This window comes from Apodemus sylvaticus, chromosome 23 (assembly GCF_947179515.1).
Source record: "Apodemus sylvaticus chromosome 23, mApoSyl1.1, whole genome shotgun sequence".
Classification (NCBI taxonomy): Eukaryota; Metazoa; Chordata; class Mammalia; order Rodentia; family Muridae; genus Apodemus; species Apodemus sylvaticus.
In genome coordinates, this window is record NC_067494.1 from 35,188,385 (window position 1) to 35,210,853 (window position 22,469).

General features: G+C 43.7%; 1 protein-coding gene across 1 annotated transcript in view; it reads right to left on the reverse strand.

The window, feature by feature from the left end:
- Nucleotides 1-22,469, reverse strand: part of Syne1 (spectrin repeat containing nuclear envelope protein 1) — a 505,489-nt gene that overhangs the window by 145,453 nt on the left and 337,567 nt on the right. The window contains 4 exon segments of the mRNA XM_052169815.1: nucleotides 2,732-2,902; nucleotides 5,401-5,595; nucleotides 15,777-15,938; nucleotides 16,134-16,301. Of these exon segments, the coding sequence (XP_052025775.1) occupies nucleotides 2,732-2,902; nucleotides 5,401-5,595; nucleotides 15,777-15,938; nucleotides 16,134-16,301 (696 nt within the window).

A 22,469-nucleotide genomic window follows, 5' to 3' on the forward strand; every position in this document is an offset into this window, starting at 1 on the left:
GGACGGGGCTTTCAGGACATTCTTTTGTTTTATTTCTTTTTTTCTTTAAATAACCATAAACTTTTTCTTTCTTTTTTTAAAAAAAAGGTTTATTTATTTATTTATTTATTTACTTTATGTATATGACTACACTGTAAGGGTACAAATGGTTGTGAGCCATCATGTATGTGGTTTCTGGGAATTGAACTCAAGACCTCAGCTCGCTCCAGCCCTGCTTGCTCAAGCCCAAAGATTTATTTATTGTTATATGTAAGTACACTGTAGCTGTCTTCAGACATACCAGAAGGGGGCATCAGGTCTCTTTGTAGATAGTTGTGAGCCACCATGTGGTTGCTGGAATTTGAACTCAGGACCTTTGGAAGAGCAGTCAGTGCTCTTAACCGCTGAGCTATCTCTCCAGCCTGATCTTTTATGTGTATGTGTATTTGCCTGCATGTACATCTGTGTAATACACCTATGTAGTGCCTGTGGAGGCCAGAAGGGGACATCAGGTCCCTTGAGACTAATTACAGGTGAGAGTGACCATGTGCTGGGAATTGAACTCGGGTCCTCTGGAAGAGCAGCCAGTGCTCTTAGCTGCTAGGCCATTTCCCCAGCCATTTGAATAAAAGATTTCAACTATATTTCACTCATATATGAAGTGTAATATGTTAATAATCATGAAGTTGGATGGCAGGCACGTACAAGTTCACTGTTTCATGCTATATTGGATCTGGAATGCCTCTTACAGGCAGACATTAAGAGCTTGGTCCTATTTGAACGAGACAGAAACCTTTATGAATTGGGGGTCTAAAGGGGGATTTTAGGCACTTTGTTTAAGTGGATTACGGATGCTTACATTTATCTTTCTTTTTGGTACCAAGCAATGAATGAGCAGCCTTCTTCCACATGCTCTGTGTGTCTAAAACAGTGGTGGGGTGTATGGACGACACCTCTCAACAGTATGGAAATAAATCTTGGTGCTTTTTAAGTTGATTATCTGACTTTTACAGTAGCAAGAAGTCAGCGCCAGTATCTATAATAATGACAATAAGCACCTCTATGTAAAGCTAGGGTTGCAGCTCAGTGAGGGGACCTTGCCTAGTATGTGAGGCTCTAAGTTTAATCCATGCTATTTCTTGAGAAAAAGAAAAGAAAAGAGTAGGAAGGGATGGAGGGAGAGAAGGAAGGAGGAAAAAAATCCACATTGAGGTCGACAACATTTAAGGAGCTGAGGATGTGGCTCAGTAATAAAGTGTCTGGATTTGATTCCCAGAATCAAACCAATGGTCAAACCAAGCCCGAAATGCTTTGAGGGAACAGTTCTCATGCTTTATAACTTTTATGGAATCTGCTCTTACGTCAGTTCTTAGAAACCTGACATGAAAGGAAGCACATCGCACCTTTGGAAAGACAAGAGACTCCCTGGCTTCCTGACACTGGTTTCTCAGGCACCCTGTGAGGACTACATTCAAAATGGCAACTGGGCACTCGTGGAGGCTTCCAATTAATTACATTTATTTTAGTTTGACTCACTGATACTAATTCTTCTTATTTAGTTTATATTTCTTTGGTCGGTTGGTTGTTTTTTTTGTTTTGTTTTGTTTTTTTGTTTTGTTTTGTTTTGATGAGACAGGGTTTCTCTGTGTAGGCCTGGCTGTCCTGGAACTCACTCTGTAGCCCAGGCTGGCCTCAAACTCAGAGATCACCTGCTTCTGCCTCCTCCTGCATGCTGGGATTAAAGGCGTGCACCACCACTGCAAGGTTAGTTTATATTTATTTTTAGCCACTAAATACAGATACTATAAATATCCTGATATCTCTAGTCTTCTAAAATGATAGTCCAAGAGCTAAGAGTTTAGATAGGTTCGGCGGTGCATGTTTGCAATCCCAGCACTGGAGTGGAGTCTGAGGCCAGCCTGTGTTACATATTGCATTCTGGGTCAGGAAGACTACAAAGTGTGACTTAAAAAACTGTTAAGAAGAAAAATTTTTGATATCAAGAACTAGGATTATAGACTCAGAGATGTAAGCCACTATACTGAAATTTTCTTCAAAACAAAAATTTCTTTTTTTCTTCAAAAAAATTTTTTTATAGTTATGTTTTAGGTGTGTTTTTCCCAGTTATGTGACTCTGTGTGTGTATGTACCCATGAGTGCAGACCCTGGTCCAGAGTCACTGTATTCCTCTGGAGCTGGAGTTACAGGCAGGGGGACACCTGATATGGATGCTGGAAACTGAGCATGGGTCTTCTGGAAGAGAAGGATTTACTCTTAACTGCTGAGCCATCTCCCTAATCCCTGAATAGTTTTAAAGTCTAGATACCACTGGCAATGTTTTTTAAGAGCCAATTCCAGGTTATAATTTTATTTTTGTTTTAATGACAGACTGTAAATATGCAAAGTCTCAAACTTATGGAAGCATATATGTCTATATCAAGATCTTATTGATACATTATCTGTAGTTTTTTTAAATGTCCTTCATGAGGTAGACACATTCCCTTCCTTTCCTTCATGACGTAGAGCAGTGATTTTCAACCTCCCCAGTGCTGAGACCCTTTAATATAGTTCCTCATGTTGTGGTGATCTCCCCCCACCATAAAATTATTCTGTTGCTACTTTGTAATGTTGCTACTGTTTCGATTCATAATGTGAATATCTGATATGCAGACTGGGCTGTCTGACATGTGACTCTAAAGGCGTCTCAACCCACAGGCTGAGGACCCCTGCTCTCCGGCAGGCATCTCTGTACCTGGCAGTCCACCAACTGGGCATCCATGTCCATGGGCTCCTGGGTACCCAGTGCAACATCCAGGGTGGCCTTGGTGCTGAGCAGCCAGTGGTCCAGCTCATCCGCCTCACAGCGGTACCTCTGCAGAGCCTGCTCCTGCCTCTGCTCCTCCAGCTGATCATTTAGCTTCTCCTGAGGAACAAGAAGGAAGATAAGCCTGAGAAGGGAGCACCGAGCCATGAGGACTTAAAAGACTCCATAAAACAGAGCGACAGCCTCGAGCCCCGGCTGCACAACACACAAACAACAATCTAGACTACGGCTGAGAAGACTAAATTGGGGTTTCTGCATCTCAACATTAGCGTGTGGTGAGTTCCCCCCATGAATCCCAAGTTGAACGAGGCATGCTTGACATTCCTATAGGCTCTGGCAGGCCAAGGTTCAGAACCAGACAGTGACAGGAAGCAGTTGGTCCACGGCAGCAGACACTTAACCTCAAGGTCTGCGAAGGCAGGGACTGCGTGCTAGGGACAGCAGCTGACTAAGGGACATCTACCCCACATGAATGAGCAGCCCTTCAGGCAGCTGATCCTGATGGGAGGAGCAGCCAGTGGTACTTGTTTTGGAATAAGGCACAAACCCAGAATTTTAGGCGAACTCTCAAGTTTTCTCGATTCTTGCAAATAATTCATGCTGAAACATTCAGGCCAAACTTTTTTCTGAAACCCCCCCACATACATTTTTCATGAAGACAATATGATGAAATTAAAATGTTACCTTTAGGTCCTTCAAATACTTCAAGAACTGCATCACTAGTAGTTGTCATTATTATTTTTAGCATGTGTTTAATTTTATGTGTAAAAAGTGTTTTGCCTGAACATTTATCTGAGCACTATGTGTGTGTGTGTGTGTGTGTGTGTGTGTGCTGCCTTCAGAGGCCGGAAGAAGACTTCCTGGAACTAGTTGTGAGCCACTGTGTGTGTGCTGGGAGCTGGACCCAGGGCCTCTGCAACAATAGTGATCAATAGTGATACCTCTTAACCACTCAGGTCCTTTCTCTGGTTCCAAAGAAAATCATTCTTTAATTAAAATCTTAACATGGGGACTAGTAAGTAGGAAAAACACATTTTAAGCTTATGCAGAATATGGAATAGATATATGATGTAACTGATCTTGTGGCTAGCCAATTTACAAGCTTACATCTTCAGGATGGCACAATCATAAATGTAATCATGACATAATCAGTAGTAAAATAATACTCAGTGTGTATAAGAAATGTACTGGGGACATTAAGATCCAGAGACACAAGAAGCCAGAAGTTCTCAGAGCCCATCTGAAGCCTACACTCAAATGAAATACCGAAGGAACTGCATAAAATCACATGTGCCAAAAGCCAATATTATAAGAAAGAAAATATATTTTAAAAAAAAGAACAGCTGATTTTTACCACATATATCACAGAATCTACCTATCACATAATGTTTATAGCAGATAGCATAGGCAACAGTAGCGAAAGAGTATTCTCACAAATAAATATGCATCTCAGATCCACAGCTCCTGTCCACAAGGCTCTAGTCAACCAAAGACCAGCTCTCTGCATTCTCAGTGTCTTCTGTCTGGAGCACAGTCATACATCTTGACTGTGCACTGCGCTCCAGCCTGAGGTAAATGTAACACTGGTGTCTTAGGGCTGGGAAACAGTGTGGGACACTCTCCCTCCAATGCCCATTGCAACACTCACAATTGCCAAATAACGGAGTGAGCCTAGGTGCCCAACAACAGACCGTGGGTAAGGAAAACGTTATGTGGAGTGAGTGAGTGTGTGTGTGTGTGTGTGTGTGCGCGTGCGTGCGCGCGTGCGCATGTGTACACTGTATAGTGCATGCATGTGCATGCATACGTGTGCACACAATGGAATATTTACAGCCATAAGTAAGAATATAATGACATCAATAGCAGAGTGACATGACTGAAGGTAATTATGTGAAGTGAATTATACCTATTGCCAAAGGACAATTATTCCAATTTATATGCCTTCTCTCCCTCGGTCCCCATACACAGATATATAAAACTCGGCATATATATGACATGAAAGTAGAAGTGAAACATTTCTAACTTAATTTTATTTTCTATTTATTCACTTTACATTCCGCTCACTGCCCCCCTCCAGGCCAACCCCTCCCCAAATCCTTCCCTCATACCCCCTTCCCCTTCTTCTCTGAGCAGGTGGGGGCCCCCTAGGTATCCCCCTACCCTAGCAAGAAGTAAAACTTTTTAGGCAGACAAAGGGGACTGAGGGGAATAAGAACATGTGAGAATATGGAGATGTGAGGGTAGAGATATTTAAGGGGAAGGAAGGAGAGGAAAGGGGAGGGGGAGGGGAAGAGCAAGGGAGGGGGGGAAAGGAGGGGAGAGGGAGGGGAAAGGGAGATAGAAGGAGGGAGAAAATAAGGACGGGAGAAGGGGGGGGGAAGGGAGAGAGGGAGGGGAGACTGAGAAAGAGGAAGAGGGAGGGGGACAGGGAGAGGGAAAGACAGTAAAAGTTTGAAAAATATATATATCCAAGAAGAGACCAGTAATTAAAACAGCAAAACCCATGTGGTTCACGCCGGTCGGTACCCAGAGCCGCTAACAGACACCACAGCTTGATTCAGAAGCCGGACCTGAAACCCCTCCAAGGCCCCAGTTACCTCCAGAAGCTGCCGCTTGCCCGCTGCTTTCATCCTGATGGTGGACATCCGCTCAGCCAGGACAGTGAGCGTGGACTGCAGGGCTAGCTGCTCCGCGGGGTCCGACTCCTGAGACTCGGCCACCAGCTCCTCCGCAAGAGCCGCCTGGAGCCCACTGATCTCATCTTGCAGCATCTGCACCTCGTCCATCAGGGCCTGCGGGGAAGACTGTGGGATCACGCTCTTGACTGCGGACTCCAGGCCTTGCCACCACACCCCCTCTGGGGTCAGCAGCAGACCCTCACTCCCATGCCATCCATCCATCGGCTGAGCCAACCGTCAGGACTGCCACCTGGTTTAACTTTTCAGAATGACATTGCGGAGCTGAAAGCTGGGACGATGCTGATCTGGATGCTGGGGATGTTACTAACTGAAGTGGTTTTGAACAAATTAATTAGCATTTCTGGTTTCCAACAGGCTCGTAACAGGAGAGGAATCATCAAGTATGTCCACATTCATTCTCTTCCTTCTGAACCTAACTCAAAAGCTCACAGTTTCTTGGGGCTAACTTCCAGGCCGTTGGCTCTGCCCAGAATTGTCTGCCAAGGTTTCAAATGCTTTCTGAGGCTGAGCACCTCCAAGGCAGCCCCTTAACCCAGCCTTTTCATTCAGCTCCCATAGTTCAACGGCATGTCAACCGTAGCATGTAGCTTTAAATAGCAATTACAGATGGCTCTACTTTAGGACAGGCCCACAGAACAAAAGATTAAAAAACCCAAACTGGAGTGGTCACGGTGCGGAAGATCCCTGTCACCAGGTATAGAGCAAGGCCTCTGTCAAAATTCCAAGAACTAAGAGATAACAATCAAATCCCCAAACTGCCTAGGGTCGCCACACAAGATAACAAAGCTCTCAGCTTTAACCCTTCAACAAGAGAGGGATTTAAAGTAACTCCTAAATTCCACCTTGTCTATCCTGCCTCTCTGCCCTGCCCTTAAAAGGAAAAGAATTTTGAAATGACCAACTCCCTATCTGTTCCTTAACTCTGGTCTGGTTCGTTTTTGAGATAAAGTCTTCCTGGATGGACTAAAACTCACTTAGACCAGATCCCTCCTTCCTTAGTGTTGGGATTAAAGGTGTGGAACACCACACCCAACCCTGCTTTTGTTTTCAAGACAGGGTTTCTGGTAGCCCAGGTTGCCCTGAAACTCTCTTTATAGCTGAGGGTGACTTTAATCCTGGTCTTCTGTCCCCACTGAGATTGCTGCAGGAGCACACTACAAAATGTCCTGGTCACTTGGTGCTGGGATTCAACGTACAGGCTTGTGTATCCCAGGCAGTCAGGCTACTAATGGTGCACATCCCCAGTTCTATATAGGTCATCCATCAATCCATCCATCCACCCACCCACCCATCCACCCACCCACCCATCCACCCACCCATCCACCCACCCATCCATCCATTTATCCACCCATCCATCCATCCATCAATCCATCCCTCCATCCATCCATCAATCCATCCCTCCATCCATCCATCCATCCACCTATCCATCCATCCACCCATCCATCCATCCACCCACCCATCCACCTATCCACCCATCCATCCACCCATCCATCCATCTATCTCCATCTGTTTACCTTCTATTTAGTTTTTTTTTCAGACTGGGGTCTTCACGTGGGAAATTTCTATTTATAAATTAAATAGTGTATTATAAAGTTAGGCAGTATATTAGAGGTACCTGTGACCCAGTGAAATAACCAATACCTTTGCTTGTATTAGTCCTTCCACAGACTGCAGACATCACAGAAGGCACAGTACCTCCTCAGAGGACACTGGTCAATAATATTAAACCAATTAAAATAATATTAAAGAATTAATTAAAATAGTTAAATTTTAAAACTGATTAAGTTAAAATATTAAAACAAACAAGAAAGAAACACCTCTCTTCCCTAATAGTGTGACCAACTGAATTTTAACCAATTGTTACGTGCAAGTTATTACATGGACCAAGACAGGAAGTAGGGGTGTGGCTCCCTGGTTCTTCACAACCTGCAAACCTCTGACCAGGAAATAACTTGAATTTCCAGACCTCGGCAAGGCCCTTTTGACTTCTTCCCTGTGGTTACCTCCAGGATAGCAAACATGTCAGCCCCAGACCTGCTATTTCTGTAAGTTCCTATGTGGACAGAGAGCTACTCTGGGGTTAGGCTCACCGGAGAAGGCCGCTCACTCTCAGCTGTGTTTACTACGGCACTGCCTACTGCCTTGTGAATCGTTTTAGTTTCAAGCTTTTTCCTGGGTTCTTAGTAGAAGCCTATGGAGTTTTAATCTGCACTTTCCTGTTGATGCTTAAGACGGGACCCTCCTCTGCGGTTGCCTGCTACATCTCTGCTTGATCTCCCTTGGAGTCTTTCCTTATGCCTTACGCAAACATGTTGGATTCTAGGTGTCTGTTTCTTTTGGTTCTGTGCATTATAGATGTCTGCTCTTACTGGGACTGTCAGCGCTGACAGTGTTTCTCCACTAGCAACAGGAAGACTTCTTTAATGCTGACTTTCAATAATCAGAAAGTGTTTAGTTTTGTTTGTTTTGTTTTCGTTTGGGGGTTTTGTTTCCTTGTCCCAGTGTGTAGCCCTGGCTGTCCTGGAACTCATTGTCTATAGACTGCCAAGACCTCAGCTTGCTTCCAATTCACAAAGACCCATCTGCCTTTGGAGAGATTTAAAGGCATGCACCACCACACCGGGCAAATACAGAAGTTTTAAATTTGATTACAGAATAATATTTTTCCTTAGAAGTTCGAGCAAGCTTTGGGTGTTCTGTTTGAGAAAACTTTGCCTACTGAGTCATGATTATTATGTGGCACATGATAATGTTCAGTAGCTCAGCGGCAGAACTGGGGCTTAGCATCCTATAGCTCTGGGCTTCCCAGGACTCAAACTAAAACAAAGGGAAGATAACAGAATCCTCTGTGAACACGATTAATAGATGGAATGGTGTTAGCGTTTCCAAAGCTTCTAGAGAGGTGTATAAGGAGACAGAAATATGGAGAACACGTGTTAAGAAACTTTACAACTATCTGACATCATCATGACATGAAGAGAATTTTATTTCATTTGAAAAACTGTTGTTATATGATGGATCAGAAATTAAGGAAAATCTTGTCCTTGTCACTGTGGCACTATGGTCTGCAACATGGTAAGAATTCATTTATCTTTTGTTTTTTAATGCTAACTTCGTACTTAGGTCTACTATAATCCAGTTTAATTTTACCACACTCCTTGGTTTCCAGTGTGGGCACAAATGGAGGTACCACTACCCTTCCCTCTCGCCCTGCCCCTTCCTTCTCCTCCCTTTCTCCCTTGAAGTATAATCTTTGCTATGGGCCAAATGCATCTGTTCTTGGAAGCTCTCTGCCGTGCAAAGGATGCTCTTTTCATCCTTAGAGCTTTGTAAATCTCTGTGAGCCCGTGGTTCTCAACCTGTGGGTAGAGACACAGATCAGATCTCCCAAATATCAGATATTTACATTACGATTTGTAACAGTAGTAGAATTACAGTTATAGCAATTACAAATAATCTTGTGATTGGGGGTCACTGCAGCATGAAGAACTGTACGAAAGGGTTGCAGGATTAGGAAGGTTGAGAACCAGTGCTCTAAGTGGTAGGAGTTGTTTTTCAACTTTAGCTACATTCTCCCTTCCTGGGGGTGGGGGGTGGGGATCGTTTGTTCATTTGTTTGTGTTTGTTTTGAAACAGGGTCTACACAGAACGGGCCTCCACCTTGTTGTGTAAGAGAATGGCCCGGAACTCCGGATTCCCTTGCTTTTCTGCCTGACACATTCTGGGCTTGTGTATCCTTGCCACTGCACTCAACTAGAACCTCAATTCTTTTGAGATATAGTTTTCTTATATTTGCAAGATCTTTTCCCGGGCCATAGAATGTATGCTGTGGCTTTGAATACGCAGTCCCTGCCTCATTATTTATAGGTGCGGCCACCACGCCCAGCCTTGGGGGTGACGGATTTTTTTGAGATTTCATTCAAATCTCTAAATTGTTCATTTAAAGTTGTTTCATGCATTATTAATTATGATCACTTGCTGAAGACCCAGCTGTCAAAAAACATAAATTCTGTATTATTGGTTCAGATTTTAGCCTTGTCTATAATTAGGCAGGCCTCATCATATCTCCCCCTCTTCTGCAGTTCTCAGCCACGCTCATCCTCCCCTCTTCACTCTCCTCCAGCTTCCCACAGCTGTTCATACAAGTCCTCCCTCCCCTTGCTGTTATCCCAGTTCCCAGCCTACATGCAGGCTAGATGTCGCTTAATCTACTCCCCCACCCCCTGTCCTATAGAGCTCGCAATGATATTTCTGTTTTCTCTGCAGCATGCCTGCAGATTCACACCACTTACTTTCAAATCAAGTATTTATAAAAAGCCAGTCTTTTGGCTGTTGGTCTAGGGGGTGTTCAATACAGCTAAGTGAGTTAATTCTAACTCATAATAGAAGTGGTGCCTAAATCATATAAAAAAATGACCAGAAAGAAAAACACAACTCCTCATTAAACCTCACTGGATTTGGCTAATCAAGGGTGTGGGGAAGTCATTGGCTTCCGTTTCTATCTCTTCCTCTCCTTTTCTGAAAAGTCTTCAGTAGGAAAAAAACGTGGTTTGGCTCCTTGGAGCTGTCAGTTCTGTACTGCTAACACTGGCTTCCCTTCCAAACTTCTGGCCCAGCATCCAAGCTTGGTGACAACTTGGGAAGGTTTTATTTGGAGTGATACAAACATTTTACAAACAGATAGAGGTAGTGCTTGCATAACCGTTTTGAATGTCAATGCATTGTATGCTTTAATTAATTTTGCTATTGGAATTTCATTTTATAATATGTAAAGAAATCCATCTGGTAGTCGAACACACCTTCAGTCTCATAATTCGGAAAACAGTTCATGGCCAGCGGCTGGCCCACAGTAAGTGATGTGAACTGAGGAGAGGGAGAGGGAGTCCTCTTTGGGTTGGCGCTGACTTGTGGTGATAGACAGGACATGTGAGTGACAGGAAGAGAGTTAGACAAGGGGCTAGAGATTACTAGAAGTTGGGAAAGGGATCTGAGATGGGGGAGGGGCAGAGAGGGACGATTTGATCAGTGCACATTTTTATATATGTGACTTCACTGTTACTGATTGGCCAAATCCACTGAGATTTAATTAATGAGAAACTGTGTTATTCTTTCTGGTTATTTCTTATATGCTTCATTCTCTCTCTCTCTCTCTCTCTCTCTCTCTCTCTCTCTCTCTCACACACACACACACACACATATACATGTATACTTATATATACATTTACAATGAAATTTAGAAAATCATACTGACTCCCATTAAGATACCATCTACTAATATTTCAATGCAAGATAAATACTTGGAACCCAGTCCTTTAGTAGTAGGGCCACATGGAACTCATTTAATCAGTTTCAAAAGAAAATAGTAACTCCTCACAGTCTCGGGGCTATACCTTTGAGTACAGTTGTTTCCATGATCTATTGGTTAGAACAAAATAACCTCAGAACTCAGCCTAAAGCCTGTCACTGAGCAGAGAGGGGCAAAGATGCCAAATGCCCGGCCCCCACCCCTTACCTGGGCAGCCTGGGAGACCTGACAAGTTGATGAACTGAGCCACCATCCAGGCCCAGATCCGGGACTTTGAGCCTGCCCACCATAACATCTACCCCACCTATGAGCTGCCCGAGTATGTGAAAGGGCTGGTCCTGCAGATCCAAAGCTGCAGGGTCTCCATGACTCAGGGCCCTAGCAGGATATCCGGGAGGGCTCTCTGAGGATCCAGTGCTGATAGTGGAGCAGAAGCCAGAGGCCTCAGAGCAGACCAATGACTCACTGCAGGGAACGTCTGCAAGCTGTTTGGGCAAAAGGGCGTACGTACTGTGTGACACTGTGACACACCGCAGCTTTCATGGTGAGATGCCTTGTTGCTGCTTGTTCTTAAGTTTTGTTTTTATTTCCTATGGGGAAACCGCACTGGGCCCTGTGCCCACCCCTCATACATCAAAGAGAGCCTAGCTTTTCAGGAAGGCGCCTGAAAAGCTCCAACCAGACCGAGTGAACCCACTGCGGCAAGAGTCCAGTCTGGAGCAGTGGTTCCCAGCCTTCCAAATGCTGCTACCCTTTAGTGCAGTTCCTCACGTTGTGGTGACCTCAAACCATAGAGTTACTTTTGTGGCTACTTCATTCATAACTGTAATTTTACTATTATTACTAATTGCAATGTAAGCATGTGATATGCAGGATATCTGATATACAGGATATCCTACCTGTGACCCTCGTAGGGGTTGAGACCCACTGGTCTGAAAGACCCTTGTAAGAATTAGAAATAGTCCTTATGACAGACTGCAGGAAAATAAGTAAGCACCAAAGCATTTCTATCAAACCCTTTAAAGTTTAAAAAGCACACTGGACTTTTCCACCACTGTTCAGTCAGGATTTAGACACAGGAGATGTATAATGAAGGACTGTTCCCGACTCCAGGAACAGATTTAGAGAGTGCGTTAGCGCTAGCTCTTCATGTGGGTGGGCAGCTTTGCCCCAGAATTTGTAGAACTTAGGCACAGGCATTGGAACTGAACAGAGATAGCTCAGGAAGGAAGTGCTAGAGTGAGGGTATAAACACAACTGCACCAACTTTCATGCGCTGTGTCTCCTCACCCTCCACTACACCATTAATGAGCTATGTCAGCCCTGATGCCTGGCTTACTCACATCATCAAATGAGCTGTGTATTCTCACTGTGGTGACAGGAGGCACTGTCCTCGGGACCAGCGAGGGACAGAAAGTCATGGCCTCAATCGCAAGAGAAGTTATTCGATGTCTTTCTGATTCATAATAATCAGCAATAATGTACAATTTCGGCTGATCAGATTTCAGGGAATTGGTAACTGTGCTGGTCATGCTAAATAGTCCTAAATGGGACATCTAAATCACTATCCCCATATATACACATATACATGCACACATACACACATGTACACAGACACACATGCATGTACATATTCACATGTGTGTATGCACACGTGCACATATACATGTACACATGTGCCACACACATAAACACATGCACACACATAAACACATAGACACATGTACACATATGTGTGCATGCATGTACATACACAAATACACACATGCACGTACACATGCACACACATGTGCACACACATAGACACATACACATATATACATATTCACATGTATGCATGCACACTTGCACATATATACACATGTACACATGTGCCCCCCACACACACACACAGAATTCAGGAAATAGTGCAGAAGAGAAGACAGAAGGAGCAAAAGAGCCACAGGTTAGAATGTGCTGATAGGAAACAATGTCTGCTGGGCACATCGGAGTCACCAACACTCATGAACTCACAGCTAAGCTACTCAGACTCAAGCACAAATGGGGGAGGGGCTCACAAAGACCCTCCCACTCAGGGCTGAGAAGCTTTGGCAGTTGAAGATGGCAGAGCAGGGAGAATCTGTGTGTTGTTGTGTTTGTTTGCTTGTTCGTTTGTGGAAGTCCTCATGCTCCAGTGAGTAGCCTTACGTGCACACATGGACAGAGCTGACCAAACTCAGTGGGTTATGGAGAGAGGATATTAAGCAAGAAACATGGTAAGAGGTTCAGGGAGGAGTTAGAGGCTGAGTGTTCATAGTGTGATCAAGATACTCTGGACACAGGTATGAATAATAAAAAAACACACCTAAGATGATAAATGATCAATTGTGTGTTTTGGCTATGAAGTCCTTGGACAACAACTTTGCTTCATGTATGATATACATTTCCATACTACTAATGACTGACAGGGAGGTGGGGGTGCTGCTTGGAGCTAATATGCATGTTCTGTAACAAACTCTAGGGTATGATCCACCATGACCCTGCTTTCTTACAGAGCATCATTCCTGAAAGGGCCATTCAAGGGTCTTGGAGGAGCTATGGTCAGTTACCTAGGTTTATACGGATGACAGGCCTCCAAGAGAGGTAGGGATTACCTAAAGATAGACAGAAGGAGACTATTCAAACCTTCCCCCAGATCACTGGTTCTCAATAATGCATGTGATTCTCAAAATACCCTGAAAGATATCACTCTTAGACAACTCATCCCATATGCTCTTTGGATGCTTGAAGGAAAATGGGACCATAGGGCCAGGACGTAACAACACGGTGGCCCCTCTAGAAGGGAGAGGGACGTCTGGAGGTGACAGTGCTCTAGAGAGGCAATGGATAGCAGTCAGAGAGAGAACATTGGGTGGCAACAGTCGCGTGAGTGCTGGATCGCCCTCATGACTGTTACGATCTAATAAAACCAAGGTTCCTTTTAAGTTTATGCCTCTGTAGTATTTGTTTCCCAAGCTGGGCAGACTGTGGGGAACTCTAGGGTATCTAAAAGGTAGTTTGTCAAAAGGTCTCATATAGGTCTATCCTGTGTATTTAATACCTACCCTAAGAAGGTACAAGAGTTTCAAAAGCCTGAAACCACTATTTCTCAATACGCCATCTTCAGACGGAATGTGTGCATTTTTATCTTAAACCGGAAGGCCAAATGTTGCAAAAGAAAGCACTTGTCCTGGACAGCACATATGAGGACCATGAAGCCCATGTTTACAGTGGACTCAAATGGAGTAGAGAGAAAATAGTGTACGTAAAGGTGTATGTGGGGGTGGGGGTGGGGGTGGACATGTGCACATGTATGTGTGTGTCCATCCTGGAGATCAAACGGAGTCTTAACATGCTGGACAAGTGCCCTACATGTAAGTCACAGCCCTGTAGCCTCATTTCTAAAGCTGACGACCTGCATTGTCTCTAATAGACATGCCTGTCACGCTGAGCTTTTCTCTCTCTCTTCTACTAACACAGATGTTTCGTTCTCTTCCTAAGATTTATATTTTATTGTTCATTTATATTTACATGTGTTTTGTTTGAATAAGTGCCACGTGGGTTGGGGTGTCTGAAGAGGTCAGAAGGGGCATCTGATCCTCTGGAGCAGGAGATTGGAACAATCGTGAGTCTCTCAGAAGGGTGCTGGGAACTAAATTCAGGTTCTCTGGAAAGCAGGATGTGCTCTTAAACATTGAGCCACCTCTCCAGCTCCTGGTCTGTTTTGTGATGGGGACCCCTAAGTGTACCTAGTTGCTCTGGATTGCACTTTCATTTTTTTGTGTGCTAGAATTATTGGTGTATGCTTTTTTAGTCTGGTGACATGTAATGATTTGTATGTCTAGGACTGTTTGGTCTGTGTGTATATATATATATATGTATGTATATATATATATATATATGTATGTATGTATGTATAGATATATACATATATATACATATGTATATATACACACAAACACAGAGACACACATACACATATACATATGTGTGCACGCACACACATACAATACAGACAAACACACACATATATGTTCCACTTCTGTGTCTGATATCCATAGAGGTCAGAAGAACATTTTGGACCCCTGATGCTAGAGTTACACATGGTTGTGAACCACTTGAAGATTTCTGGGAACTGAACCTGGATTCTAGGCAAAAGCATCATGCATCAATGTATGGGGCCTATAGGTCAATTAACAACTTAAGACATCTTTCTCCCCTTCTGCTTTTTAGGGGGCTATCACATGCTGCTGGGTCCTGATTAGTATTAGGCAGCACTTTCCTGTGTCATGTGGACTCAGCTCCCGGATGAAAGTAGGTCTCCACATCCTCAGACCTCAGTTTTACCCACATAAGTGACATTAAATCACTGAGTGGGCCTCGCTGCCAGTGCCCACTTCCCGTGTGCGTGTGTGTCTTAGCATAAATTTAAACTGATGTATTTTTAACAGCATCTTTCTAACTTAGATTTATGGAATCAGCTCTTTTCTCACATAAATCTGACACTTCTCTAACTTACATAAGCTTTCGAAAATGACTAGAGTAAGAACAACACAAGAAGAGAACTTAGAACTCCTTCCTACTAAAGCCTGGGGGGAGGCGGAGTCATCCCAGATGAGGCCAATCTGGGATATAATTTCCATATTTAGTGGCTCATAACTAAACAAAATCAATCTGGAAACTAGAAGAAAAGACACCTAGTATCAGAAAAATCCCAAAGCAACACCAACGCGGGTAGTTTTTTTCTAAATTCAATCCAGGTCTGATTTCCTCTCTTTCTGTCTTAGATCCCACCCTGAAAGAGCGGCGGCAACTCCCACCTTTTGGAAACTTGCTCACTCCAACCAGAACTGCCGCTCTGTTCTCCCCAACAGGAGCCTGACAGGCCAGCTACAGTGCACTCTGATTCCATCACACAGGAAGCTGAAGTCATCGGGACTGCTATTTTTACCTGGTGTTCGGCCATCTGGCTTTCTGGACTCCGGCCGGGCTGGAGGCTTTCTCCCAGCTTCATCTCCATGGCCTCCATTTTGGTCGAGACGGACTGGAGAGAGTCTTGGTACTTCTGCTGGCGCTCCAAAGCCTCGTAGAGAGTCCGCTGTTTCTCACTGATCTGAACGAGAAGAGGGACCTTACCAACGGCTTCCTACTTCTTATCTTGCAGGTTGTGACATTTCTTTCCTCACAGCTTTACCCAAGGGCATCTGACTGCCTTCTAGATGTGTAACTCTGCATGTATTTCATAAGACAATGCTTAAAGCGATGGGTGTCTGCGAAACTTGACCAGTTCAACGCTTTAAGGACTTACCACGTTTTTTAAGGTTTCCCAGGAACGTTGTAAGTCACCCAGCTTGGCAGTAGCTGAAGGCTCCAGTCCTGGCTCATACAACTCTTGGGCTACAGCGGCACTGGGGGGAATTCTTGCAGCTTCTGTCTGCAGCCCCTCGGCGGACAGAGCTTGGTAGTACGCAATGTCCTGGGTGGAGAACGCAGTCAGAGTGGGAAGGAAAGGCGCGTTCAGTGTACTTAGGAAATTATTCTTCACGCAGTGCAAAGGCCTAAGATTTACATTCATTGTCGGGTGCTATGAACTCAGTAGGCTGAGACATTTGAAAATAAAGATTTTAAAAATAACAAATGCATTGCAATTGCTTTAGTATTCTCATCAATATGAAAAGATGTACGCCAGTATCTCAAACTGCCAAAGTACCTCCTTATTTCACATTTGGTAAAATGGTAATGCAAACTATTCGTGCAGTAGCGCCTATTTAACAGGTTTATTTGTATTTAATCAGTTACACTTCTAACTAACCACCATAGTTCTATTTAACCAACATACCTATATTTAACAAATATGTCTCTAGTTAACTTCTAATTAACTAGTACACTTCTATTTAACCAACACATCTCTAATCTACCAACACGCCTCTGGTTAACCAGAATATGTGTATTTAACTAGAACATCTCTATCTACTCAACTAGAATATCTGTACTTAACAGCATACCTCTATTTAACCAGCACTGCTCAAATAACCAATACATCTCCAATTAACCAGTATAGTCTATTAAACCAGTACATTTCTAATTGGGGCACTTTTATTTAGCTAGTGTAACTCCAATGAACTACTATGCCTGTATTAAATCAATATAGAAAAGGGATGAGCTCTACCTGATCTAGTTCCCAAAATGTAGTTCACAACATTGGTTAATGTTCTGAATTTAGAATTGAAAGGCTGTTTGTTTGTTTTAAAGATAAATGTAGAAGAAGGCAGGAGGGTTGGGAGGAGTCCAAGGCTACACTTAAGTACATACCAAGTTTGAAGCTAGCCTGGGCTATAGGGGACTGTCTTAAAAAAAAAAGAATCAATCACGAACTATTAATTTTGTAAATGAGGCTATATTTTACTATTTGTGAGTGCATCATTCACACAAAAATATAATTATTTTAAATATTAAATGGCAGAAAAATCTAAGAAACTAATAATCTTAAATGTTAATCAGTCTAGGCTCATCAGTGGTGGTGCATGCCTTTAGTGGATTTCTGAGTTCGAGGCCAGCCTGGTCTACAGAGTGAGTTCCAGGACAGCCAGGGCTACACAGAGAAACCGTATCTTGAAAAGCAAACCAAAAACCAAAAAACAACATCCATCTACTGATTCATGGAAGTACATGAGAAATGAGCAAGGCTACTGTTGAAAACTCGTGGTTTTAATTTCTTGTATGTCTGATATACATATACATATGTGTGTATGTTGTTTATCAAGACACCATGTGCTTTTTATTTTTTTCAATAGCATGTGTATGTGTATGTGGTATATGTACATGTGTGTGTTCACATGCATGCACTTGCACGTGGAGGCCAGAGGTTAACTTTTGCTGTCTTCTTTGATCAGGTCTTTACCTTATCTGTCAAAACAGACTCTGTCACTGAACTGGAAAACTCACTGACTGAGATTGGGTGGCTGGCCTGACTCCCAGGGACCCATCATCTCTGCCTTCCGGGTGCCAGGATTACGGCTGCACATCATCACCCTGCCTAGCTTTTAGGAAGATCCTGGAGCCCCAGTCTCCACTTGCTGACTGTGTGTTCAATGATCTCTATGTGCACTTATCTGACTCTTAAGCTGGGAGCAGTATTTGTATTCTGCAAAAGCGGCATAAGTTGCTATCTTAGAACTCGCTGCTTTTGCTGCGGTGCTATTGAAGGTAATTATGACGATTTAAAACACTGAGCCCTACTGATAATCATGTATTGAGAAAATCTGCAAAGAAAAGTTACAGCCGCGGGGGAGGGGGGGGACAAAATAGCAGGAAGTAGTCTGATATCTGGCGGCTGGACTGTCTCAGGCAAGAAGAAAGGCAAGACAGCAGAATCGGTTAGCCCCAGGGGTGGGACTCTAGCTGAGACTGGAACAGGTTATATCTATTTTATGTATTGGCTCAGCACTGAGAGTAAATGTCACCCTCTACTCATCTTGTGCTTGCTACTGAAGCCTCCAGCTAAGTCCCTGACGTTTATGACGCCACAGCAACACGACTGCTGGCTCCTTTCCCCGTCACCGTCTCGATCCATCCAAATTTACTTTGCACATGTGTGTGTCACACATAAAATGCGCACATGCGACACACTGTATACAGTACACACGTAAAAACACATACAATCCATGTACACAGTGTACTTGTACAAAGTACATGCATAAATGCAGGCTTTATACTTCCGGTTTCCTGATTACTGGCTACAGATGTGAACTGACCGTTCAGCATCCTTCAGCCCCCCACGCCTTCCCTGTCGGCTGCTCTGTCTTCCCCACCATGAGAGACCGGATCCCTCTGGAACTGGAAGCCAAAATAAGCCATCTCTCTCCAAAGTTGCTTTGTGGTGTGTTTTGTCACAGCAACAAGAAGGTAACTAACCTCCCCCACTGCCCCCCCTCCCCCCGCAGCCCAACCTCCACACAAGTCTAGTGTGTGCAGTGATCTAGAATGATCTAAGTTCTGAACATACATAGCTGCTAGTTAAATTCCTTCGGTGGTTCACTGATGTCTTCTGGATAAAGTCCTGAGTCATTCATGTGCCATGAATTCCTTTATATGCTCCTTCGTGGTGGTCTGAATGCTTGGCCATAGGGACCGAGGGGCACTATTAGGAGGTGTGGCCTTGTTGGAGGAGGTGTGGCCTTGTTGGAGGAGGTGTGGCCTTGTTGGAGGAGGTGTGGCCTTGTTGGAGGAGGTGTGGCTTTATTAGAAGAGGTGTGGCCTTGTTGGAGGAGGTGTGGCTTTATTGGAGGAGGTGTGGCCTTGTTGGAGGAGGTGTAGCCTTGTTGGAGGAAGTGTGTCACTACTTTGTAGGTGGGCTTTGAGGCCGCCTATGCTCAGGCTCCACCCACTACGGGAAAGAGTCTCCTCGGCTGTTTGCAGAATTTAGTCTCCTCTTGGTTGTTTGGTAGAACTCTCAGCTCCTCCAGCACCATGTCTGCCTGGATGCTGCCATGCTTCCTGCCATGAACAGACTGAACCTCTGAAACTGTAAGCCAGCCCCAATGAAATGTTTTCCTTTGTAAGAGTTGCCTTGGTCATAGTGTCTCTCCACAGCAATGTAACCCTAACTAAGACATCCTTCACGGGCTGGCTCCCACATCCCCTCCCAATCGAAGAGTTTCCAATTGTACTGGAACTCTTCGCAGTTGCTATCTCTGTAGCTTATGTTCTCTCTGCTTCCAGGTTCACACACGGGGTCCTACCTGAGAAAGCTTCGACTCCTGTTATCCTAACATCCTCCACATACCTCACCAGGCTTCCTTCCCTTACAGCGAATGGGGTCAGGTCTGCGTCAGACCTGAAACCACCTGGCTTCGCTGCTGCCTCTGGGGTCTCCCATCACGCGATGCTCGTTCCCCTTTATCGGGCTGCTTGCCACCCTCTTAGCTCCATCATCTGCCTTTGCTCACAAACTTGTGAGGTCCGTAATGACAGCCATAGTTCCTGAGGCCTTCCTTTCTGAGCACGTTCTGTGCCGTACATAATGAACCTTGTGCCTAAATTCACTAGAAGTGACACAGTAGTCACACATGGTCTTGCTCTCCACACTTTCAGTAACCCGTGATCTTGAAATCTTAAATGGAAAATCCCACACTGTGCACTCTATAAAAATTATAAATGTTATGTGTGTACGCTGACATAAGTGTTCTCATGTTCTCTTATTGCTGTTGTAGTAATCTCTTACTTCCTCTAATTAAAGAAAAATTCTTGGTAGGTATGTATAAGAGAGAACAGTGGGCGTGTTTCCATCATTGAGTATCAGAGTCTTGGAATATTGGGTAAGGTGGAACTACGAGTCTATTGCTGCCACCAACTTGAAAAGAACAAATTCCGGCTTTAAATAACATAAAATTTCCCAATTACATACCCAATTATGAATAAGACTCCCAACGAGGTAGAATGCAATTTATTACCAAAAAAAATTTTTTTTGGTTTTATGTGTATATGGCTCATGCCTATATGACAACTGGTTTCTTAATAGAGTTGAAAGCCCATCATCTTCTGTATATGAGGAACCTGGGTCTGTTATGGGAGAGCTACCTGAACTCAGTGAGTAAATCATTAAGAAACCCTAGAAATAATGGCTACCATCAGTGCTTGGTATAGTGAGGAATCAACTGTCAAAAATGTGCGTGTTAAAAATGTGCATCTCGGTGCTCATGTGTCTAAGCTTAAGATGCCCAAGGAAATATATCTGGACAAATTTGGCTCCAATATGATCCACTTTTTTTTCCAGTCTTAAAAGTAGTGATAATTAAACATCCCATTTTGCTTGTAATTGTGTAATACTATCCATTTCCAGTACCACAGAAGGAGCTGAAGAACTACCCAGGGGGACACAGCTTGGACCCCGAAGGGCTGTGACCCCATGAAGCATCTAACCTGGAGGCCAATGACATGACACAACATTTGTCTCAACTCTTCTGTAGAATCCAGATCACAGCTTGTGTCTAGGGAGACAGAGGAGCCCGTGGCCAACTCTGAGGACGCCGCCTCGTTTCTCCTCTCTCACAGTCGGAGGAGGGAACACCCTGACTGCGAGGGGGAATCTGTTATGTAACAGAGATCTACTTACAGAAAGAGCGAGCACAGAGCCCCTTCACGGATGTGATGTTTTTAAGTAACTATATCTGGCTCTTCCTTGGACGACTGTGTACATTCTGTGCCATACAGCGTTGGCGGTGGAAATTGGAGCTAAAGGGCATCCTCCAGAAGCTCCTGGAGTTTCAAAACTAGTTCTGAAATCTAGTACATTGCTGCCCAAGCTGCCAGCTTCTCACTGATTTACACTGAACTCTGGGAACTCTGAACCACATTCAGCCAACTGATGTGGTCTGTCAATTTGTTTGATTAAACAACACCAAGGCTCATTGGCTATTGAGGGTCTTCTTCCAAGTCAAGTCTCCTGCCTTAGCCTAAGTAAGACCATTTCTACTAAGAGGGGTACCTGTCTGGATGTATGCCTAATAGTGGATTTTAACTGACACCTTGTGATCAAAGAGACTTTTTAAAACTAAGCCACAGGAAGCCTACTCTAGCGCATCTTAGTTTAAGATGTGATTATCATGGATATCAACTAATAGTGCATGTGTTTTTGTGATGATGTACTGGGCCACCTCACAAGTACGTGGAAAGTGTCTTCCAAGATGTAGCACAGAAATAGAAAATATTAGAAAAGGCATATACTTCCACAGCGCACTGTGTCAAGATCAGTAGTAATTGCTCTACTTGAAAATCTTAAGAATATTATGTAATCATTTCAATATCCAACCAGCTGACTATAGTCCATCTCCTCCTGTTCTAGCGACATCCATGACCACAGGAAAGAAACCATGTCATCCAAGGATGAGTAATTCATATTTTTAATACAGAACTTGGGCAACAGCTCCCTAAGGCTCCCAGGGAGCTCTGAACTTCTCCTTTTCTTATTAATTTCCTCTCACTCCTCTCGTCATTCTTTAATTCTTGTTGACCTTTCTGTTCTATGACTAAGACAGAAAGTCTTGTGCCCGGCATGCTCAGGGGTCTTTTGTTTTGATTTGATTTGTTAGTTTTGAGCCTGGGCTTTTTCACTTTTCCGTAATTCAAGGTGGAGGGAAACTCACTACAATAGCTCTCAAGCTGGTCTTGAACTCATGATAAGCATACCTCCACGGCCTCCTAAGTGCTAGGATTATAGGTGTGAGCCACCACACCCAGCTAAGAATGTATCCAGTGAATGGATGACTTAAGAATTTCCTCAGAACTCTACCAACAGACTGTCATATCACCTCAATGCCTCGTCAATGTTACCACCTTGTTCTCTTTATCACAGAAGTTCCATGTACAACCCTCTGACTTTTAAAATCAAAGTGACATAATAAAAGAAGCATAGTTTGAAAGAGATGGATTTACAGCGCTGTCTACGAGACGCTTGTTCTAATTAGTGCTTCCTCTCAATATTATCTCAGCTCACGAGCAGTTACATAACTTCTTAGCAACATCATTAAAATCTGTCAAAATTTGTTTTGGCTAAAAATACATCACCGCTTATCACCCATTAAAAGTTTTGGTTATTTTCAAAGTATTTTGCATATCTCATATACGTCTCACTAAATGTTTTGGC